The sequence below is a fragment of the Ictidomys tridecemlineatus genome, chromosome 15 (genome assembly GCF_052094955.1).
Source record: "Ictidomys tridecemlineatus isolate mIctTri1 chromosome 15, mIctTri1.hap1, whole genome shotgun sequence".
In the NCBI taxonomy this organism is placed as follows: Eukaryota; Metazoa; Chordata; class Mammalia; order Rodentia; family Sciuridae; genus Ictidomys; species Ictidomys tridecemlineatus.
Genome location: NC_135491.1, coordinates 36,478,576 through 36,496,995, shown reverse-complemented (window position 1 = coordinate 36,496,995; position 18,420 = coordinate 36,478,576). Strand labels below are relative to the sequence as shown.

The 18,420-nt window shown below is 44.0% G+C and overlaps 1 protein-coding gene across 1 annotated transcript; it reads right to left on the bottom strand.

Moving 5' to 3' along the window:
* Positions 1 to 10,888: 10,888 nt before the first annotated feature.
* On the bottom strand, positions 10,889 to 18,191 carry Gins3 (GINS complex subunit 3). Its single transcript, XM_005318243.5, has 3 exons — positions 17,797 to 18,191; positions 14,637 to 14,870; positions 10,889 to 12,427 (listed from the first exon to the last, which is right to left on the bottom strand). Exons 1-3 carry the CDS (start codon positions 17,980 to 17,982, stop codon positions 12,197 to 12,199), a joined length of 651 nt encoding a protein of 216 aa, XP_005318300.1. The 5' UTR covers positions 17,983 to 18,191; the 3' UTR covers positions 10,889 to 12,196.
* Positions 18,192 to 18,420: the final 229 nt, after the last annotated feature.

Here is an 18,420-nt window from a genome sequence, read left to right as displayed (position 1 = left end):
TTACACAATGTTTTCTTTAGCCATTATTACCAGAATTCCTATCTTCATCCCAGTGCCAGTGAAGACAATGTAAATTGTTAAGAAAATTGTTTTCTTTTAGTGCCTTCTGGAATGTTACACAATTTTTTCTTTAGCCATTATTGCCAGAATTCCTATCTTCATCCCAGTGCCGGTGAAGACAAAGATAAAACTAATCTACAGTTTCTGCAATATCCATCACTGAACTGCTTGCAGAACTTGCCTAAACTATGTGTCACTTGTATGCATTGTGAACTCACTTGTATGCATTGTGAACTATCTGTTGGTGCAGCGACTTGTGGTAGTGTTGGGGTATTTTTGCTAATGATGTCATCGGTGGTACAATTTTCCCCAAAGGAGCCGTCAATTGGCTTAGTGTATCTTCCTCCCTTCTGCTTGTCCTGATTGTTCAGCGAAAATTTGGGGGCCAACAGAGGTGAGGCAAAGAACCTCACCCCCCCACCCCGCTGGTACCTTTCCACAGGTGTGGCTGTATACTGGACCGGTAGTCAATGACGGGTAAGATCCAATTACAATGGTACCAACCTAAGACAGGAGGCTGACACCTGAGGTCAGCTCATCCGATGACGGGTAAGGACCATATGTAGTATTGGACAACCTAAGGCAGGCACGGTCCCTAAGCCACATGCTTGTTGTTTAAACAGAGAGGGGGAGATGTTGAGAGCCACAGCCAAAGGGGCCCCAGCAAACTTCCAGCTGCCAGCAAACTTCCAGCTGCTGGCTGATGATGGCTCACAGCAGCCCCAGCAACATCTAGCTGATTGGCTCCTCTGCGGTGATGCTCATTGGGCTGTTTCCCTGCCTTTCAGACCACGGAGCTGCTCATTGGGGGACTTCTTTGGCTCTGCCCACATGACCCAGCCAATCGACCTCAAGAGCAGAAGGATTGTGGGAGGTGGAGAGGCTGGTGTGAGGGTGAGAGGCGTGTGGAAGCCGGTGGTGGCAGTTGGGCTCTGAGGGTTTTTTCCTGAGGAGCTGTTTGTTTGGCGTTTGTAGTTCTAAAAATAAAGTTAGTTTCTTTTTACAAGTGGCTCCTGAATTGTGCCCAGACGGACTGCGGCAGGAAGCCTCATGGGGCACTCAGCCAAGGCTCTAGGTGCAAAATGTCCCCCCTCCCTGAGAAGCCGGCAGCTCCTCCCAGTGTATTTCTTTACATCCTCTTGTTGGGTACTGGTTCCATGCCTGTACACAGTAGGTGATCTGTGACATATTGCTGACAAGTGAAGCAGCAAATGGGAGCACTGAACAAGGTGGGGGCGGTGTGTCATCGGCCCAGCGCTGGCCTGGGACGCCCTGTCAACAGTCACAGTCACCAGCCTCATTCCACACCAACTCCCTTCCCCTCTCTCCTCCCCATTTCAGCTGCTCCTTCCAGCCCCAGGGAGTCCTGCTTTATTCAGGGCGCAGGTTCTGCATTTTGGGGAAGCGGGTGGAACTTCCAGGCCACTTATTTTAGCCACTATGGTCCCCAAGATGAGCCTGTGGTTTGCCACTTCTGTGCCCTGTGGTCCCCAAGATGAGCCTGTGGTTTGCCACTTCTGTGCCCTGAACTGTGAACTCTGAGCTGGCCTTTCTGCCCCTGAATGTATCTCTGGGAGGAGGCTTTGTGGTTGTGAGGCATAGGAGAGAGGGAGTGAGGTCCTGGGCACTGTCATCTCCGACCTAAAGTCCCTTGACAATGCCCACCTGGCAAGCAACTCTCTGGGAACATGGCCCATAACCCACACAACAAGCTTGTGTCTTTTCCTTTTACTCTTGTCCTTACTGTTTTGGGGGTGGGGGCAAAAGAAAGGGTCAGACTTGAGTATTTGAAATATTCATGTCTTACTAAGAAACAAGGAGCCTGACTGATTTTCTTGGGGGACATTTGAGAGTTGTCACTTCCTTTTAGTGGTTTTAAATATACAGTGAACAAGGAAAACATAATTTCAGTTTCTTTTAATTGTCTCCTTGAATATCTACTCATCTTTCTTAAACCTGAAGTTAGAAAATTAAAACTTCTCCCAAAATGTAATTTGATTCAGCCTGCTAGGCCCTCCATGACATGTTCCCTCACCTGCTCACCTCATCAAAGATCACTTATTTCCTTTGTTTTCTGTCTATTCTTTTCTTATGAAAACCTCCAGGAGGGGCAAGGATTTTTGTTCATTTTGTTGATCATTATAAACCCAGTCCTAGGATAATTTTTGAATCTGAAACTTCAGGGAGGAGTTTGGCATTATGTATCCAAAAATTAGTCCTCAGCCCTGGGCGAACGGAAATCCAAAAACAAAACCCGAAACAAACAAACAAACAAAATCCACCCACAACAAACAAGGTAAAATCGTATAAATATGTTAATAATTCAACCCTGCTATTCTACCTCTAGGAATTTATTCCTCAGAAGTAATCACAGATGTGTGCAAAGATAATGTTGAAATGCTACAAAAACAAAATGCTAGAAATAATAAGAACTGACATTTAATTACCACTTACCATGTGCCAGACCCTGTTCCAAACATTTTATGCATATGAACTCATTTAAATCTTGCCACTACAAAACTTGCTTATAATTCTCTAGATTTGACAAATGAGGCCACAGGCCGAGGGACAGAGTGAACCTCAGGCAGGATCTGAATCAGGACCCAGGCCCTTCACTGCTCTTTGTGTTAAACACTATGTTCCTACCACCAAAGGACCTTCAGCACAATCACGTAAGGTGATATTGGAGACAGGGAGTTTTGTCCCTGAACATCTTTTGATGGAGAATGGACCCCTGAAATTATAAACAAATTGTGTGTTCATACATATTGCTGGGAAGAGGTCAGCTTTATCAGGTTCCCAAAGATATCCAGAACCAGGGTGGTAGGATAATTCTTCCACATGAACAACTTCACCGGTTGTCAATGTTGCCTTTAGCACACACAAAAAAATTTTAGCTTCCTTTCTTCCATAGAAGCTTTCCTCTTCTTGCTCCAAATCATGTTGACAACAGAGAAAGTCACCATAGAAGAGTCTTTAATGACTTGAAAACAACTTCATGATTATACTTCATATAACTGCAAAAAAGCAGGTTATTAGAGTTTACATAATGGCCATATTTTGTAAAAGGTCTCAAAGTATAGTCAGTGATGAAATTATAAGTGTTTAAAAATTTCTTTCCTGTTCTTTTTTTGTGTTTTTCACATGTTTGCAAGAATATGAATTACTTTTGAAAGAAACTTTTTTTTTTAAGAAAAATTTAGTCTTTGGGAGGATAGTTTGGTAATAGCCATCAGATTTTTGAAATGTATGGACCTTTGAGCCATCCATTCTAGTCCCAGGAGTCTGTTCTGCAGAAATCCTTGCCCAAGAGAATGAAGGCAAGCCCAGGAACAGTCCGCACTGCACTGAGGGGAGTGGGGAAGTAAACTATGCTATCTCTATTCTATAACAAACTCTGTGGCTGTTAGCAACCAAAGCAGGCAGCTAGATCTCAGCGAAGACAAACAGATAAAAAGTGAAATTAAAGAACAGAATATACAAGAGCCAACAAACATAGAGGGCTTGGGTGTAGGAGGGCATCGAAGGAGACTGGGAGGAAACCACCTGCTGTTGACAGTGTTACCACCAACCAGGTGCTAGGAGCTGCATGAGGTAGGTGATGATGAAGGAGACTTAATTTTTTATCTTTTGCAAGGTTGGGGATAGAACCCAGAGCATGCTGGGCAAGCACTCTATCTCGGAGCTCCCTTCATTCCCAGCTGGGACTTTGTTTGGTTCTGGATTATTTGAATTTTTCATAAGTCTGTGTAAGCATGTATTATTTATGTGATCTTTAAAAGTACACACTACAAATATAAACGAGTTTTAAAATAAAAAAGCTACCTTTAGGGCCGGAGTGTAGCTCAGTAGTAGAGCACATGCTTAGCACAAATTTTTTTTTTGATTTTTTTTTTTATTTTGATTTTCAGCGCATGCGTGCGCGCACACACACACACACACACACACACACACACACACACACACACCGAAAGACCTAACAAGAACAATTTTAGAGCAGAAAGTTTTTTGGGGGGCTCACAATTTCTGAGGTCTCAGCCCAGATAGCTGACTCCATTCCTTTGGCCTGAGGTGAGGCAGAGCATCATGGTGGAAGGATGTGGTGGAGGAAGGCAGCTCCTCAGCACCAGCACCCGGAAGCAGAGACAAAACATACTCCCCAAAGCATGTCCCCAATGACCCACCTCCTCCAGCCACACCCTACCAGCCTGCAGTTTCCACCCAGCTAATCCCTATCAGAGGGCATATTTATGTTTTGAAGATTCCAATTGGCTTGAGAAGCAGCTCATGGATTCCATCAATCACATCACACAGGGAAGCAGAACGCACAGTTCCCCCCACCCTAAACTTTTACTGCCCACAGTGATTGGGGGATATGATTTGAGCTCTTTTTGCCTGGATCTGAGGTAAAGCAGCTGTAATTGATAGCTTTCTGCTGCTTTTTGTTGAGGTCTCCAATACTGAATCCATAAGCTCATCTCCTTAACATAATTCTCAACAGGGCCCTGATGCATGAAGGAGACCACTCTGAGACCTGTGGAACAGAACGCGAGCTGCATCTCTGGTTGCAAAAAAATAGGGAACTGAACGCCTATTTGGGTTCTATTTTTATTAAAACCCCATTAACTTGTTTCTATCAGAGCAATTAAAGTGTCGAGGCCTGAGGCTCTGCACAGCTGTGGAGGCGGCTTTATTGTGAGCGCTGTTCTCCAGCGGAGAACTTTCTTTTCAAAAGGACCCCTGGGGGTTGGCGGCAGGCTTATTCTCAGCCCCAAGGTAGGTTTTCTTTGCAGATAATTTGGTCACATCCTCTGCAGCTGGTCTTAAGTTAGCTGAGGCTGAAGATAAGCTCATTGCCCTTCTCCTTTTCTTTCTTGTATAAACTCAAAAGCACTTAAAGGCTGCTAACCTGCTGCAGCAAATGTAAATTCCTTTCACACCTTACCCAGGGCACAAGGAGGCCAAGTGTGAAGTTTCACTGAGTGGAGCTCAGAGGAGTCTCAGAGTCGCACTGCTGTCTCTACTTTTGCACCTCGGAGTCAGCTAAATCCACGTGAGTCAGGCCCTGTCCTTGCTCTGAGCCAGGGTGGGCGTGACCAGATGTCCTCCTGCCCCACAAACCCATGCATCTTAACACCAAGGCACATTCTGGAACTGGGAAGCTTGCAATTGGGGGTGTAATGTAGCAACTACCTTGTGCTTTGTGCTCTGGGGATTCAGCAGGTCTGGGGTGTGGTTCTAACATTCGCAGGTGGGGCTGGTCTGGGGACCATATTTTGAGAACTGGTGTAGGTTTTTGCTTCAATGCTGTTATTACCCTGGAGGCTGTCTCTGATAGGCACACTTTGGAAAGGCGACCCTGCCATTGGCTCCCAAGGACATCAGTATGGCTTCTGCTAGGCTCCTGCTTCTGATGATCTCATAACATGGCTCCAAGTGTAGGGCCCAGTCTTCCACATTCATCCCTCAGGGAATCTGGTCTCTGCTTCCTTTCCCCCCTCATCTGTCCATCTCATCCAAACTCCTGCTACCCAGGTCAGCTTTCAATTCTGAGAACAGGCCAAGCTACAGACCTTTCACCTTTTCCTGCCCTAGGATGTTGGCACTGGCCACTCTCACTGTCCGGAACCACGTCCCTCTTCAGCCAGCCAGCTCTGCATCCCTCCTCAGAGAAACCTTACCTGAACTCGCCATTTAAAGAAGGTCCCCCAACTGTTCCCCTTCACACGCCCTTTAATTCATTTCGCACATCCTTTGGCAATCCAGTTTCCCATCTGTCTCACCCTATAGAATGTGAACTGCACCAGGGAAGGGGGATGCCCGGCCATTCCACCGCTCACGGTGGGCCCCACCCGGTGCTGGCACAGGGTAGATCCTCCTGGAGGCCGATGGAGGAGTCAGTGAATGGGATTAGTCTGTGCTCCCAGTGAAGTCCACAGAAGAGGCCGGTGCCCTGCAGGGCTCTGCTTCCTGCCACCATCTCTTCTTCCAGGCCAACTGTCAGTCATCCCTCATTTGTTTTGGGCAAGGCAGAAAGCGGGGAGGTAGAGGGAGGCAGAGGAGTGCTGGCAACAGCCGGAGTTGCAGATTAGACACATTCAATCAAACCCAGAGGGCTGCTCAGTGTTCTGCCAATTGAGATACCCAGATTAAACAGGCCAAGGCCCCTGAGGCAAAATGCCATGCAAAAGAACTTCAGAATAGCAACCTGCAATCTCAGGAATGAGCATGAATTGACAATGGCATGAACTGTGTTTTGAAACAAAAAGTGGAGTCCTATTTATATAGCAGATATGACATAGGCATAGCTTGGGCCAATTTTTCCAAAGGAGACACTTAGGAGTGGTGTCATGATTTTTTTTTGGTAGAAGGACCAAGACTGCATCGAAAGGGTGTCTGGGAAAGGGCTGCCCTGGGCCTGGCTCTGCTGCTAACTGCACAACATAGTGGGGTAGGCGAAGGAGCTCTCAATAAAAACTATTACTAGTAACACTGTGTATGGGAAGTCACATTAACTCTTTGTGCCTATTTTTTCTTTCCTTCTTTTGTAAAAGATAGGTTTAATAACTTTTCTATTCATCAAAAAATACTACAAGGCCGGGAACGGTGGCACACACCTGTAATCCCAGCAGCTCAGGAGGCTGAGGCAGGCAGATGGAGAGTTCAAAGCCAATCTCAGAAAAAGCAAGGTGCTAAGCAACTCAGTGAGGCCCTGTCTCTAAATAACATACAAAATAGGGCTGGGGATGTGGCTCAGTGGTCGAGTGCCCCTGAGTTCAATCCCCAGTACCCCACCCCCTCAAAATCATAACCAGTCTATGGAAATAACAGTATTTCAGGGGAGCGAGGTTTTCAATTTTTTTATTGGTTTCATTTTTAAAAGTCTTAAAAGTTGGAGAACAACTTGATCCTCACTCTGGCCGTACACCAACAGGATACATCATGCTCTGTGGCTCCCTCTTCCTCTATCAAAATCTTTGGAGTGATCCAGAAATTCAGCTGATTGGATCCTCTGAAATGTTGATCAAGTTCAGAGCTGGCTTTAAACCTAAGAAAATGTTTCCCGGACTGCTCAATTATTTGGGGGGGGGGGAAAGCACATTATTTAATATTTACTTGGAATCTTGGATTAAGAAATTGTTTACAGGGGCTGGGGATGTGGCTCAAGTGGTAGCGCGCTCGCCTGGCATGCGTGCGGCCCGGGTTCGATCCTCACCACCACATACCAACAAAGATGTTGTGTCCGCCGAGAACTAAAAATAAATATTAAAAAAAAAATTCTCTCTCTCTCTCCTCTATCACTCTCTCTTTAAAAAAAAAAAAAGAAATTGTTTACAAAGTGCTAAATTAGAAAATGACAGTGTCCTTTGAAACAGTTTTTAAAATGTTCTGCTCCTGAACAAAGAGATAGCAGAGTGCCAGGCCCTCTTGGACCCATTAAGATAAGGCCACTCTCTGGGAACAACTATTGCTATTTCTCTCCTCCAGTGCCTCTGGCAATGTGGCTCTGAAGATTGGGTTCTCTCTGCAGTCTTTGAGCCCCAAACAAATTTCCACCATCCTTTTTCTTCAATAATCACACCCTCTATCTCTCGCCTGCCTCCTTCCTGTATTGAACAGAATCCATATATTCCTTAGCTACTCATTTGCTTTTTTCTTGTGCCCAAAGGAAAAAAATGCTCTTGGGGAAGAGTTTTAGTTGTACAAAGGGAGACATGCAAGTCACGTGGAAGTCAATAATCTTCCCTCTCAAGGGTAAAATGGCAGAAAATGTCATAAAGATTTTTTTTTTTCTGGGTAATTAGCCATCCATGGGCGTTTGCAAGATGAGCTGGATCTCTGCTCCCCTATGAATTCTGAAACACACGCAGTTCCCAGGCACTATTCTCAGAGCTGTGCTGACACTTGTTAATAATGTTGTATATAAAAATCGTGCTCATTTTAAACTCATTTAGACACAAAGAAAATTAGCTACCGGGTGCCAGAGGGAAAGAGGGAGACAATCAAGTTACTGTTATGAGATGGGGGAACGGGAATGAGAAGCTAACTTTTAAGTAGAATCCAAGAAGTCCTTTTCTATTAGATGCAGATACTAGGGAAAAAGTGAATTGAGGTGACAAACACCTTCTCTCCCTTCCAGATGAGTTCACCAGCAACTTGATCCTGTGCAATCTGTGACAGGCCCTGAGCTGGCCCTGGGTACTTACCCCAGAGCAACGAAGCCCCTCTAGGATGCTGAACTTCTGAAATGGAGCCAAGACCTTGATAGTGAATTCCTTTAAAAATTGACTGCCCAGGGCTGGGGATGTGGCTCAAGCAGTAGCGTGCTCGCCTGGCATGCGTGCGGCCCGGGTTCAATCCCCAGCACCACATACCAACAAAGATGTTGTGTCCGCCGAGAACTTAAAAAATAAATATTAAAAATTCTCTCTTCTCTCTCTCTCCTCTCTTGAAAAAAAAAAAAAATTGACTGCCCATTAAGTGCACTGTGGGATTTTGGATTGCATTCTGAAACAGGAAAGGACATTATTAGTATTATTAGTGGACAACATGGGGTGAGGTCTGCATTAAGTCTGTGCTTTTAGTTCACGTCTTGTACCAATCTTAGTTTTGATAAATGTACCAGGATTATGGAAGATGTGAGAGAAAGCTGAGTGAAGGAAATATGGGAACTCGATTCCATCTTTACAACTATCCATAAATCTAAAATTATTTCCACATCAAGAGTTTAATGGAATTACATCCCTTTAGTTAATCTGATTCTGATCTTAGCGGGCACCGAAGGGAGACCTCTGCTTCTGCGGGTGGCCCCATTTCACCTTTTCCTGGACCACAAGGAGGACACCAAGTTAGTGTAGCTGGGAGGGAGGATGCTTCTATCCTAGAATAAGGCTGCTGCTGGGCTAGTGACTGTGTCTGGTTGCATCCAGCTTCCTCTGATTAATTAGGCAGAAGTCTGGAAAAAGTCACAAGACCAAGCTCAAACCAAAACAGGCCGGGCCTGTCACCTGTGATTGTTATTTGCTTTCAGTAAGAGGGTGAATTCTACATTTTCTCAGACTTGGCCCTTGATTCAGTATACATTTTATTCTCTGCTCTTCAGGACGGGAGATTTCATGCTGTTCAAAAGGGTAATAGTAAATCTTAGTTAATAAAATTCCAACTTTTAAACATCTTTCTTTAGGGTTAGAGCATTTAATTGTCTTAATTGTTCCCATGGGAACGCAACATTAAAATTTTAAGTCTAACTTTGCCAGATCATAATAATTCTTATAGTTAAGTATATATCCTACATTTTGTTCCACAAGTTTCTTGAAACATAGATTTTCCTCTTAAATACATAAATATCTACTTTGAGAAACACATCTGGCCTCTTTTACTAAGATCTGTCTACAATATAATATTTTTACCTAAACACAACTGTTTCAAGCATAAACATAAAGCAGCTCTTTTGGGGTTTCTTGAAGGATGGTAAACAGAAGAGATTCAGAGTGTACCTGACCTTGAGTTCTGCATTCCATTTTTTTTTTTTAAAGAGAGAGTGAGAGAGGAGAGAGAATTTTTAATATTTATTTTTTAGTTCTCGGCGGACACAACATCTTTGTTGGTATGTGGTGCTGAGGATCGAACCCGGGCCGCACACATGCCAGGCGAGCGCGCTACCACTAGAGCCACATCCCCAGCCCCTGCATTCCAGTTTTAATACTTCACAGTATTCCAGAAACATCTTAGGCCCAGGGGTGCTGGAAGCCTAATGAGAAGCCCTGTAAGGTGTTCAAAATTCTCTTAGGGAGGTGGAATTTTTTTTTAATACCTTTATTTCTATTTATTTTTATGTGGTGCTGAGGATCAAACCCAGGCCCTCCCATGTGCTAAGCGAGTGCTCTACCGCTGAGCCACAACCTCAGCCCCAGAGGTAGAATTTTAACTTAAAATAAGAAACAAATGATCTCTGCTAGAAGCAGTAAGAAAAGCAATCTCAGACCACTGGGGTCAGGACAGGTTTTTAAACAAATAGAGCCATCTCTGCCAAGCTGGGGCAGGTGCTAAAGTCAAAACAAGTGGTTGGTTACAAGTCTAGGTCTGGAGGGAGAGCCAAGCTGGCAATCCAAGCTGGGGGGTCAACAGCATTCAGATGGTGATCCAAAGACTGTGCCTGAAGCTGCCCAGAGTCCAGAGGTCAAGGAGAACAGGAGAAATCCAAAGGGAAGACCAAGCCTAGCCCCACTTCTCCCTGCAGGCCAGATTGTCCCTAGGAAAAACCTGCACACAGTTGTGTCTACCATTAAGGCCACAGCTATCTGGGAACAGAGCCCTTAAGGGGAAAGGGCACACATGTACTCCCTGGATTTCAGCAGAAATTTAGTAGCTGATTCAAATTATACTCTTTTGGGGGAAAAAAAAAATGACCTTCTTGAAGGAATCCAATAAAACTGACTTGGGGAGAATTACCAGGAAGAGAGCTAGTCTGACAAGTTTGCAGGCAGATGTGCAACAAAAATGGGCACAAAAGTTACATGTGATGTAATTTGTGCAAAATTTAAAATGGAATAAATTCTGTACATGCATGCCCTCATATTTTTAGCATGTAGCCCCCCCTTTTTTTTAAGAAAGGGGTAAAAATGGCAGCAGCTTTAGGATTGTCTTTAAATACAAAGCTGTCTGTGATAATGATGCCAAAAGCAGAGTGAAAGGCTCTTCTCTGAACCGCTTCTGGGGCCCTAACTACTATACTTGGTGCACTAGCAGTAGAACTTGTCTTCTTAGGAGATGCACGTTCTGACAGATAACATACCTCCTATTTAGAGGATGTACAACAAAAGAGCAGTTACTAAAACATGGGTTTATTTGGGCATTATTGTCAAATATGATCAAAGGCAAAATTCTCGGGTGACTTTGCTGATCATCTGTAGCACCAGTGACAGAAATAGCACTCGTACAGAATGTATTCACAGGCAAAGCTGATCACTTATTTAGCACCAAAGTCAAATTGTAAAAACATCAATTCCATCTTAAAACAGGCATTTAAAAAAACACTTGTCATTCTAAATTTGCATCAAGATATTTGCACAATCTGGATACCCAAATTCATTTAAAACATCCAACAATAAGACAGTGTTCATTAGTGGTGGGAGACTGGAAAGGGAGCAGTGATGTGAGAAAACTGCCCACTGGACAGTCTAATGGGTCCCAGGAAATTCTGTTTCTACTCAGCCTGAGTTCCTCCTTGCTCTCCCGGGAAGAGTTTTAAGCTTGCTTAGTTTCCCTTAAATGGTCGGGGATCCTCCACTTAATAATGTAGCAAAAACAACTTGCCCCTTAACCTTTGCCATGTTTTATAAGCAGGGGTCTTCACAATCTGCAATCTTCTGGTCCCAATTTCCATATGTAACAAAGGCTGGTCAACTCCCTGACAGCCTTTCTAGACAGTAATGGAATAAGTGCGTGGGTGCCCCAAAGATCAGAGACAAACACGAGCTCAGTTTAACTATGTCCCCTCTAGCTTGGCAGCAGATGATTCCAGTCCATAGAGCCCCGATACCAGAGGACAAAAACAACGCCTTCTCTTCTCTGCTGTGCCATTCACCTGTCTTCTCCTTTTGCTCTCTACTGGGTGACTGTTTTGGAAATTGGGCTAATTCCCTGCAGGCAGGCAGCAGGAGATATTTACGAGTTGGGCCAACATCATGGGGGTGCTATCTTTTGTTCAACCACGAGGAAGATGAGGCAAATACACTCAAGAGAACATGATGTGAACAGGCAAAGATGACCCACTTTGTACCTGCCCTTTGCAGTTAGTGAAAGGGATATCTCATGCTGCCCAAACTCCCCAACACAAGAAATCCCAGCTCCAACTTGACTGTGATGTATGTCATTGATCCTTATTTAGCACAGACTTTGATTTCTCTTTGGCTATGGTTCTTGGGTCAAAAGGCCCAGGCTGGGTGAGACAGGCCTAGAGGACACACAGGGCCAGGGCATCCTTTCCCAACCAGTTAATCCTGACTCCTGAAATTACTGCAGGATGTAAGTTATGAAACAGGATACAATCTGATCCTGTACAAGGTCAGCTAGGTCTTATCAAGGACATAAACGAGATAAATCCACCAATAACAATCCTGGGTTCTTGTGGCCTTCAGTCTTCCATGTTAGTGAATTTTCTCTTCTTATAATTCTGAACAAGGCTGGAAGCTGTGATCTGAGAAGCCTGTCCCTTCTCCCAACACTGGAAGTCATTCAGTCCTTTCTGGCCTGTTTGAAATAAGCCCCTCTCCATCTCATCTAGCTTGGCTACCAGTGCCGAAGTGTCTTCGTTGTAAGCGTTCTGGGAGGAGTCCATGATGCGGCGAAAACGTCCAATAAACGTCTGCAGAAGAAGTGAACAGGGGAAATCAGGGTTGATCTCACATCCCATAAAACCAGATCCATTTTTATCCTGGAATATTTGTATGGCATGAAAGAATTTGTTGTCAGGACTCAGAAAGAGGCCTGAGTGGCTGTCTACCACTCAAATAAGCTACTGCACATTATCAAGCCTTGATTTCCTCAACTGTGAAATGGATTATTGGGAAAATTGTTATGAAAACCAATGAAGTAATATCTGTAAAGCACCCAGCTTTTCAAAAAGCATTACTCAGCCCAGTTTGGTGGTGCACGTCTATAATCCCAGAAGCTAAGGAGGTTGAGGCAGGAAGATTGCATGTTCAAAGCCAGCCTCAGCAAAATAGTGAGGCCCTAAGCAATTTAGCAAGACCCTATCCCCCCAAATTAAAAAAAAAATTTAAAAAAGGGCTAGCTTGTGGTTCAGTGATTAAGAACTCCTGAGTTCAATGCCTGGTACCAAAAAAAGAGCATTACTCATAATTGTCATTGTTAACAAAGGCTCTAATAATGTACTGCAGTCACATGCCAACAGCTTTCAACTGCAAGCATTTTTAATTGAATGTGGTTTCTTTTTTTTTAAATATTTTTTCAAGTTATACATGGACACAATATCTTTATTTTGTTTATTTATTTTTTAAATGAAGTGCTGAGGATCAAACCCAGTGCCTCACATGTGCAAGGCAAGCGCTCTGCCAATGAGCCACAACCCCAGCCCTGAATGTGGTTTCTATCATTCTCTGTCTGAAATCAGGATGGAGACCCTCGAGCTCTAGCGGTGTCATTTTAAATTGGGCTCTGAGCACAAACCACAAGTCCCTGCTCCAGTCTCTTCAACTGTGTCAGGGTGAAGTCACCCTATCTATAAGCAACTCTAAAGCACTTGAAAGTAATGATGGGAAAAGAAAACACCCAGCTCACTAAAGAAGAGTAAGACTCCAATTTAAGCACATGTCCTGCAAACACTGTAAGACAAATGGGTTTTCCTTGTTTTTATCTTTCTGCTCAAAAAGAATTCCATAAGCTTGAGTTCAAGCTTATAGTCTCTATATAGACTTCCTTTTTCTGAATGGACAGCAACATTTTTCTTTATTATTTACATTAAAAGTAGGACTAGTAGTTGGTGGGCCAAAGAACCCTTAAGCCTGATGGAGGATGTCGGCATAGCCCAGGTAGCAAACCTGTCTTAAGTTAACAGCTCTCATAAAAATAAAAATGAGGAAGTAAAGTCTTTCAACTGCTTATATCCCAACAGGTGGAAATGTTTCTTCTAATATTAACATAAAAAATAATAAAATTATGAAGGGTTAAAATAAACTACGAAGAATGATAATATACACAACATGGTTTTGTTCATGAAAAATAGCATAGTTACTATTTACCGCATGTGTTAAATGGTACTACATGGTACTATTATTAATCTCCAGAACTGATGCTTGGAGAGGTCAAGTCACTTGACCAAGTCACACAATTAGTTCATGGCAGAGCCAAGTCCTAACCACAGAACAACGGAAGGGAACAAATAACCAAGTCATTCAAGTATTTCCACTAGAAACCCCTAGAGCAGACCTGCAACTGGGCTGGAATCGTGTATCTAAGTGCTTGTAACTCACCATTACCTTTTCCTCATTCCCTAGATTTGCTGTTAGTTCCAATTATAGGCAAATATCAAGTGCAGTTGAAAAGTCATGTTTTAAAAATATTATAGTTAGGAGGAAGTTACACAGTAGGGTGACTACAGATAACAATAATGAATTATACATTTCAAAAAGCTAAGACATATTTTTTTTTGGGGGGGTGTATGTACAGGGATTGAACTTGGGCACTGAACCACTAAGCCACATCCCCAGTTCTACTTTGTATTTTATTTAGAGGTAGAGTCTCACGGAGTTGCTCAGCACCTCGCTTTTGCTGAGGCTGGCTTTGAACTCACGATCCTCCTGTCTCAGCCTCCTGAACTGCTGGGATCACAGAAAAAAATCTTACTGTAAAGAATGATACATGTTACAGGAGACAGGTATATTCTCATACTCATACACACACACACACACACACACACACACACACACACACACACACACACAGCAGGTACGCTGTAATTACAGGCCAAAGTGGAAATAATAAAAAACTAAAGTGACATTTGGCTGGCTCCTGAGACCAGTGTAGCATCCTAGGCCTTCACACCAGTTATTTACCTGCAGAAGAGACTGAGAAATATCTGCATTCTCAGGACTGTCAAAATGCAGGAGTTGGGAACCAAATCCATAGAAATGAGGCCCCATTTTGTGGAGGTCTACCACATTGGCATCTGCACTAAACACGGTCCTCCAGGCCTGTTGGTAGATCTTGGGAAGTTCCACGGAAAGGATGCGCCTCTTGTTGTCAAAAAGTCCTTTTGCCAGCCACAAGGGGAGTTCAATCTTTGAGCCCTGCATCAGACAAGAGGTAGATTTTAAAAACAAACAGCATGGTAAATATGTCTGACAAAAAAAAAAAAAACAGCGCCTGGGCGAAACTGTGTGTTCTATTTGGGGCGTGTGTGTGTGTGTGTGTGTGTGTGTGTGTGTGTGTGTGTGTGTGACTGTCATATGCAGAAGACCTGGTTGTGAATGAAGAAATGAACTGTGTGGGTTGAAGTCTCATCTATTTTTATTAAATTTATTTACTTATTTGTGGTTCTGGTGACTGAACCCAGGAACACTCTACCTCTGAGCTACATCCCCAGTCCTTTTTATTTTACTTTATTTATTTTTTTCGGGGGTGTGTGTGCTGAGATTGAACCCAGGGCCTTGTGCATGCAAGGCAAGCACTCTACCATCTGAGCTATAACCCCAGCCCCTTTTTATTTTATTTTGACAAGGTCTTGCTAAGTTGCCCAGGCTGGCCTTTAACTTGTGATCCTCCTGGTAGCTGGGATTACAGGCATGAGCCACCACACCTGGTCCTTTCTTCTAGCTTTTTAAACACGTACATTATATATCATCATTTATCGTCATTCTACTATGTAATAGCACACAAGCACTTCCTACCGTTATCTAACTAGAATTTAGTACTCACTGATCAAGTTCTCCCCAGCCTTATATCCCCATCCTCTCCTTAGCTTCTGGTAACCACCATTCTATTCTCAACTTCTATGAGATCAACTTGAGTTTTAAGAGAAATCTCATTAAAAAAAAATCAAAGATAAACATAATTAGTTTAAAGGAAGCAACACAAGCATACTAGGGAGAACTGCAGCAAAGGGTGGGAGCAGCTTTGAGAAGGTGGGTGGTGTAAACAGAGCTCTGACAAAATACCACCAGCTGAAGACACGTTTGTGTCTGAATTCAAATCTGCTAAAGCAGCCAGGATGGAGGGGCCAAGAGCAACTCCAAACATTTGACACCAAATATCAGGGTAATCAGACACCAACTTTAAAATAGGACTTAAAAATCAAATGGAGGGCTGGGGTTGTAGCTCAGTGGTAGAGTGCTTGCCTTGCATGAGTGAGGTCCTGGATTCGATGCTTTGTACCACATAAAAATAAATAAATAAAATAAAGATATTGTGTCCATCTAGAAGTAAAAAAAATTTTTAAAAAATCATCAAGGGGCTGGGGATGTGGCTCAAGTGGTAGCATGCGCAAGGTACTGGGTTCAATTCTCAGCACCATATAAATATAAAATAAAGATATTAAAAAAAATCATCAAATGGAAGTTCCATGCAGGAAAAAATATAGACAAGAGCACAACAAACACACATAAAATACGGTGAGAAAAAAGAAAAAGAAAAACTCTAACATGCAAGTAATTTGAATCCCAGAAGGGAAGGGTCAATAGGAAGGTAAAAATAAACACAAGCATATCAATAATTAAAAGTAAATGGATTAAATACATCAATTAAAAATTGCCAAACTCAATGAAAAGACCTAATTATATGCTGCTTAGAAGAGACATGCCTTAAATATAAAGACACAGAAATGTTGAAAACAGGACAGAAAAAAAATGTCACGCAAACACTAACTAAAAGGCAACAGCAGGCAAGGCAGTGGTGCATGCCCATAATCCCAGCAAGTGAGGCCAGGAGGACCACAAGTTCAAGGTCAGCCTCAGCAACTTAGAGACACCCTAAGCAATTCTGAGAGCTAAGGATGTAGCTCAATGGTAAAGTGCCCCTGGGTTCAATGCGCAGTATCAAACAAACAACAACAACAAAAAAAAAAACAAGTAAAATCTCAAAGTTGTTACTGCTAAGAAGGAGCCTAAGAAGACATGATTACTAAATGCAATGTGGTACCATAGATAGAAACCTGAAATAGAAAAAGGACATTAGGTTAAAAACTAAGTAAATATGAATAAAGTTATGGCAGCATATCTCTGTGTTTACCAGTTAACACAATAAGTACAATGTACTGTAATGGGATGTCAATAATGTCTGCATTTTTACAAATCACAAAGATGAGTTTAAGAATATCATCTAAAAGTATGAAGGTTGGGCTGGGGTTGTGGCTCAGTGGTAGAGTGCTTGCCTAACATGTCGCACTGGGTTCAATGGTTGGCACCACATAAAAACAGATAAATAAAGATATTAAAAATATATAGAGGTGAATTTTGAAGACATCACTAAAAATGTACACAGGCCCTATGTGGGAAAGCAAAGTAGACATATATATATAGTGTGTGTGTGTGTATATATGTATATTACATTACATGTATATATACATATACGTATATACTATATATCTAATATATGTATTAATAATATATATTATATGTATATATACCTAATATATATATATATATACATCTAATATATAAGATATATATAGTTACTATTTCACTTAAAAATTTGTGTTACTTTCATAAAAACTAAAACAGCCCCCCAAAAAACATCCTTCTAAACAAAACAGGTTAAACAGGAAATGAAAAATAGCCATTACAAGTCACTGTCCTGGGACGAACCTGTGTGTGCAGCCACAGGGCCCTGGTTGGAATCCCAGCTCACCGCTTCCTGGGGGGCCCTGGCCGAGCCACCCAACCTTTCTGTTGGGCTGACAACACCAACCTACGAGGTCGGAGGAGGATGACAGGTCGCCGACCCCGCCCACGCTAGCACCCGGGAGGCCTCAGGAAGGGCTGCGGGTGCCGTCGGGGGCTCCCACCCGTCCCCCAGCCGAAAGGAGGGGGCCAGTGCGGGTCGGGTCACGTGGCACCGGAGGGTCGGAGGCACGCCCGGCACCGGGCGGCTCCCGTTCCCCGCGCGCTGCTGCAGTGCGCCGAGGCCCACGCGACGCGACCCTGACGCGCAGGCGCTCGGCGGGCCCGACCCGCAGCGGCGGTTCGCGCGAGGCTCCGGCGGGTCCCCGGCGGCTCTCACCTGGGGCAGCTCGTGGTCCCGCTCCGCGCCCGCGCTCCGCTCCAGGAAGAAAGCGCCCAGGCGAGGTATGGGCGTCTCGGTGCGCACCGGCAGCTTCTCGTGGGACATCAGGATGTCGTCCAAGGAAAGAAAGTTCTCCTCGGGTCCCAGCGCACCCGACTCCACCCGGAAATAAGCTTCGGACATGGCGGCGAGCTGGGCCCCTCGGCTGCACTCGTGTGGTTCGAGGGGGACCAGGAAGAAGGAGAGGCCGAGGACGCTGAGGAATGGTTCGGGTTGAGCAGATCACTGCAGCCGCCGCCCGGATAAAAACTCAACAAAAACTTACTTTCCCGCGCCCGGGGGCGGGCCAGACCCGAGCAGTCGATCAGGGCGGGGCTGCCGCGCCGGGAACACTGTCCAGGCAGAAGCAATCGACAAAACCTGTGGATTGGTCCGAGAGACCGAGGGGCTGGCGCCGTGGAGGGCGCCCCCCCCCGGAAGTTTTCCTGGTGTGGAGCTTAGCGTTGGGCATTAAGTAGCTTAGGTGTATTAAATGCATTTTCAACTTGGTGATATTTTAAATTTACAGTGGATTTATTGGGCGGTTACTATCATAAATCAAAGGGGCATCTGTATTAGGTG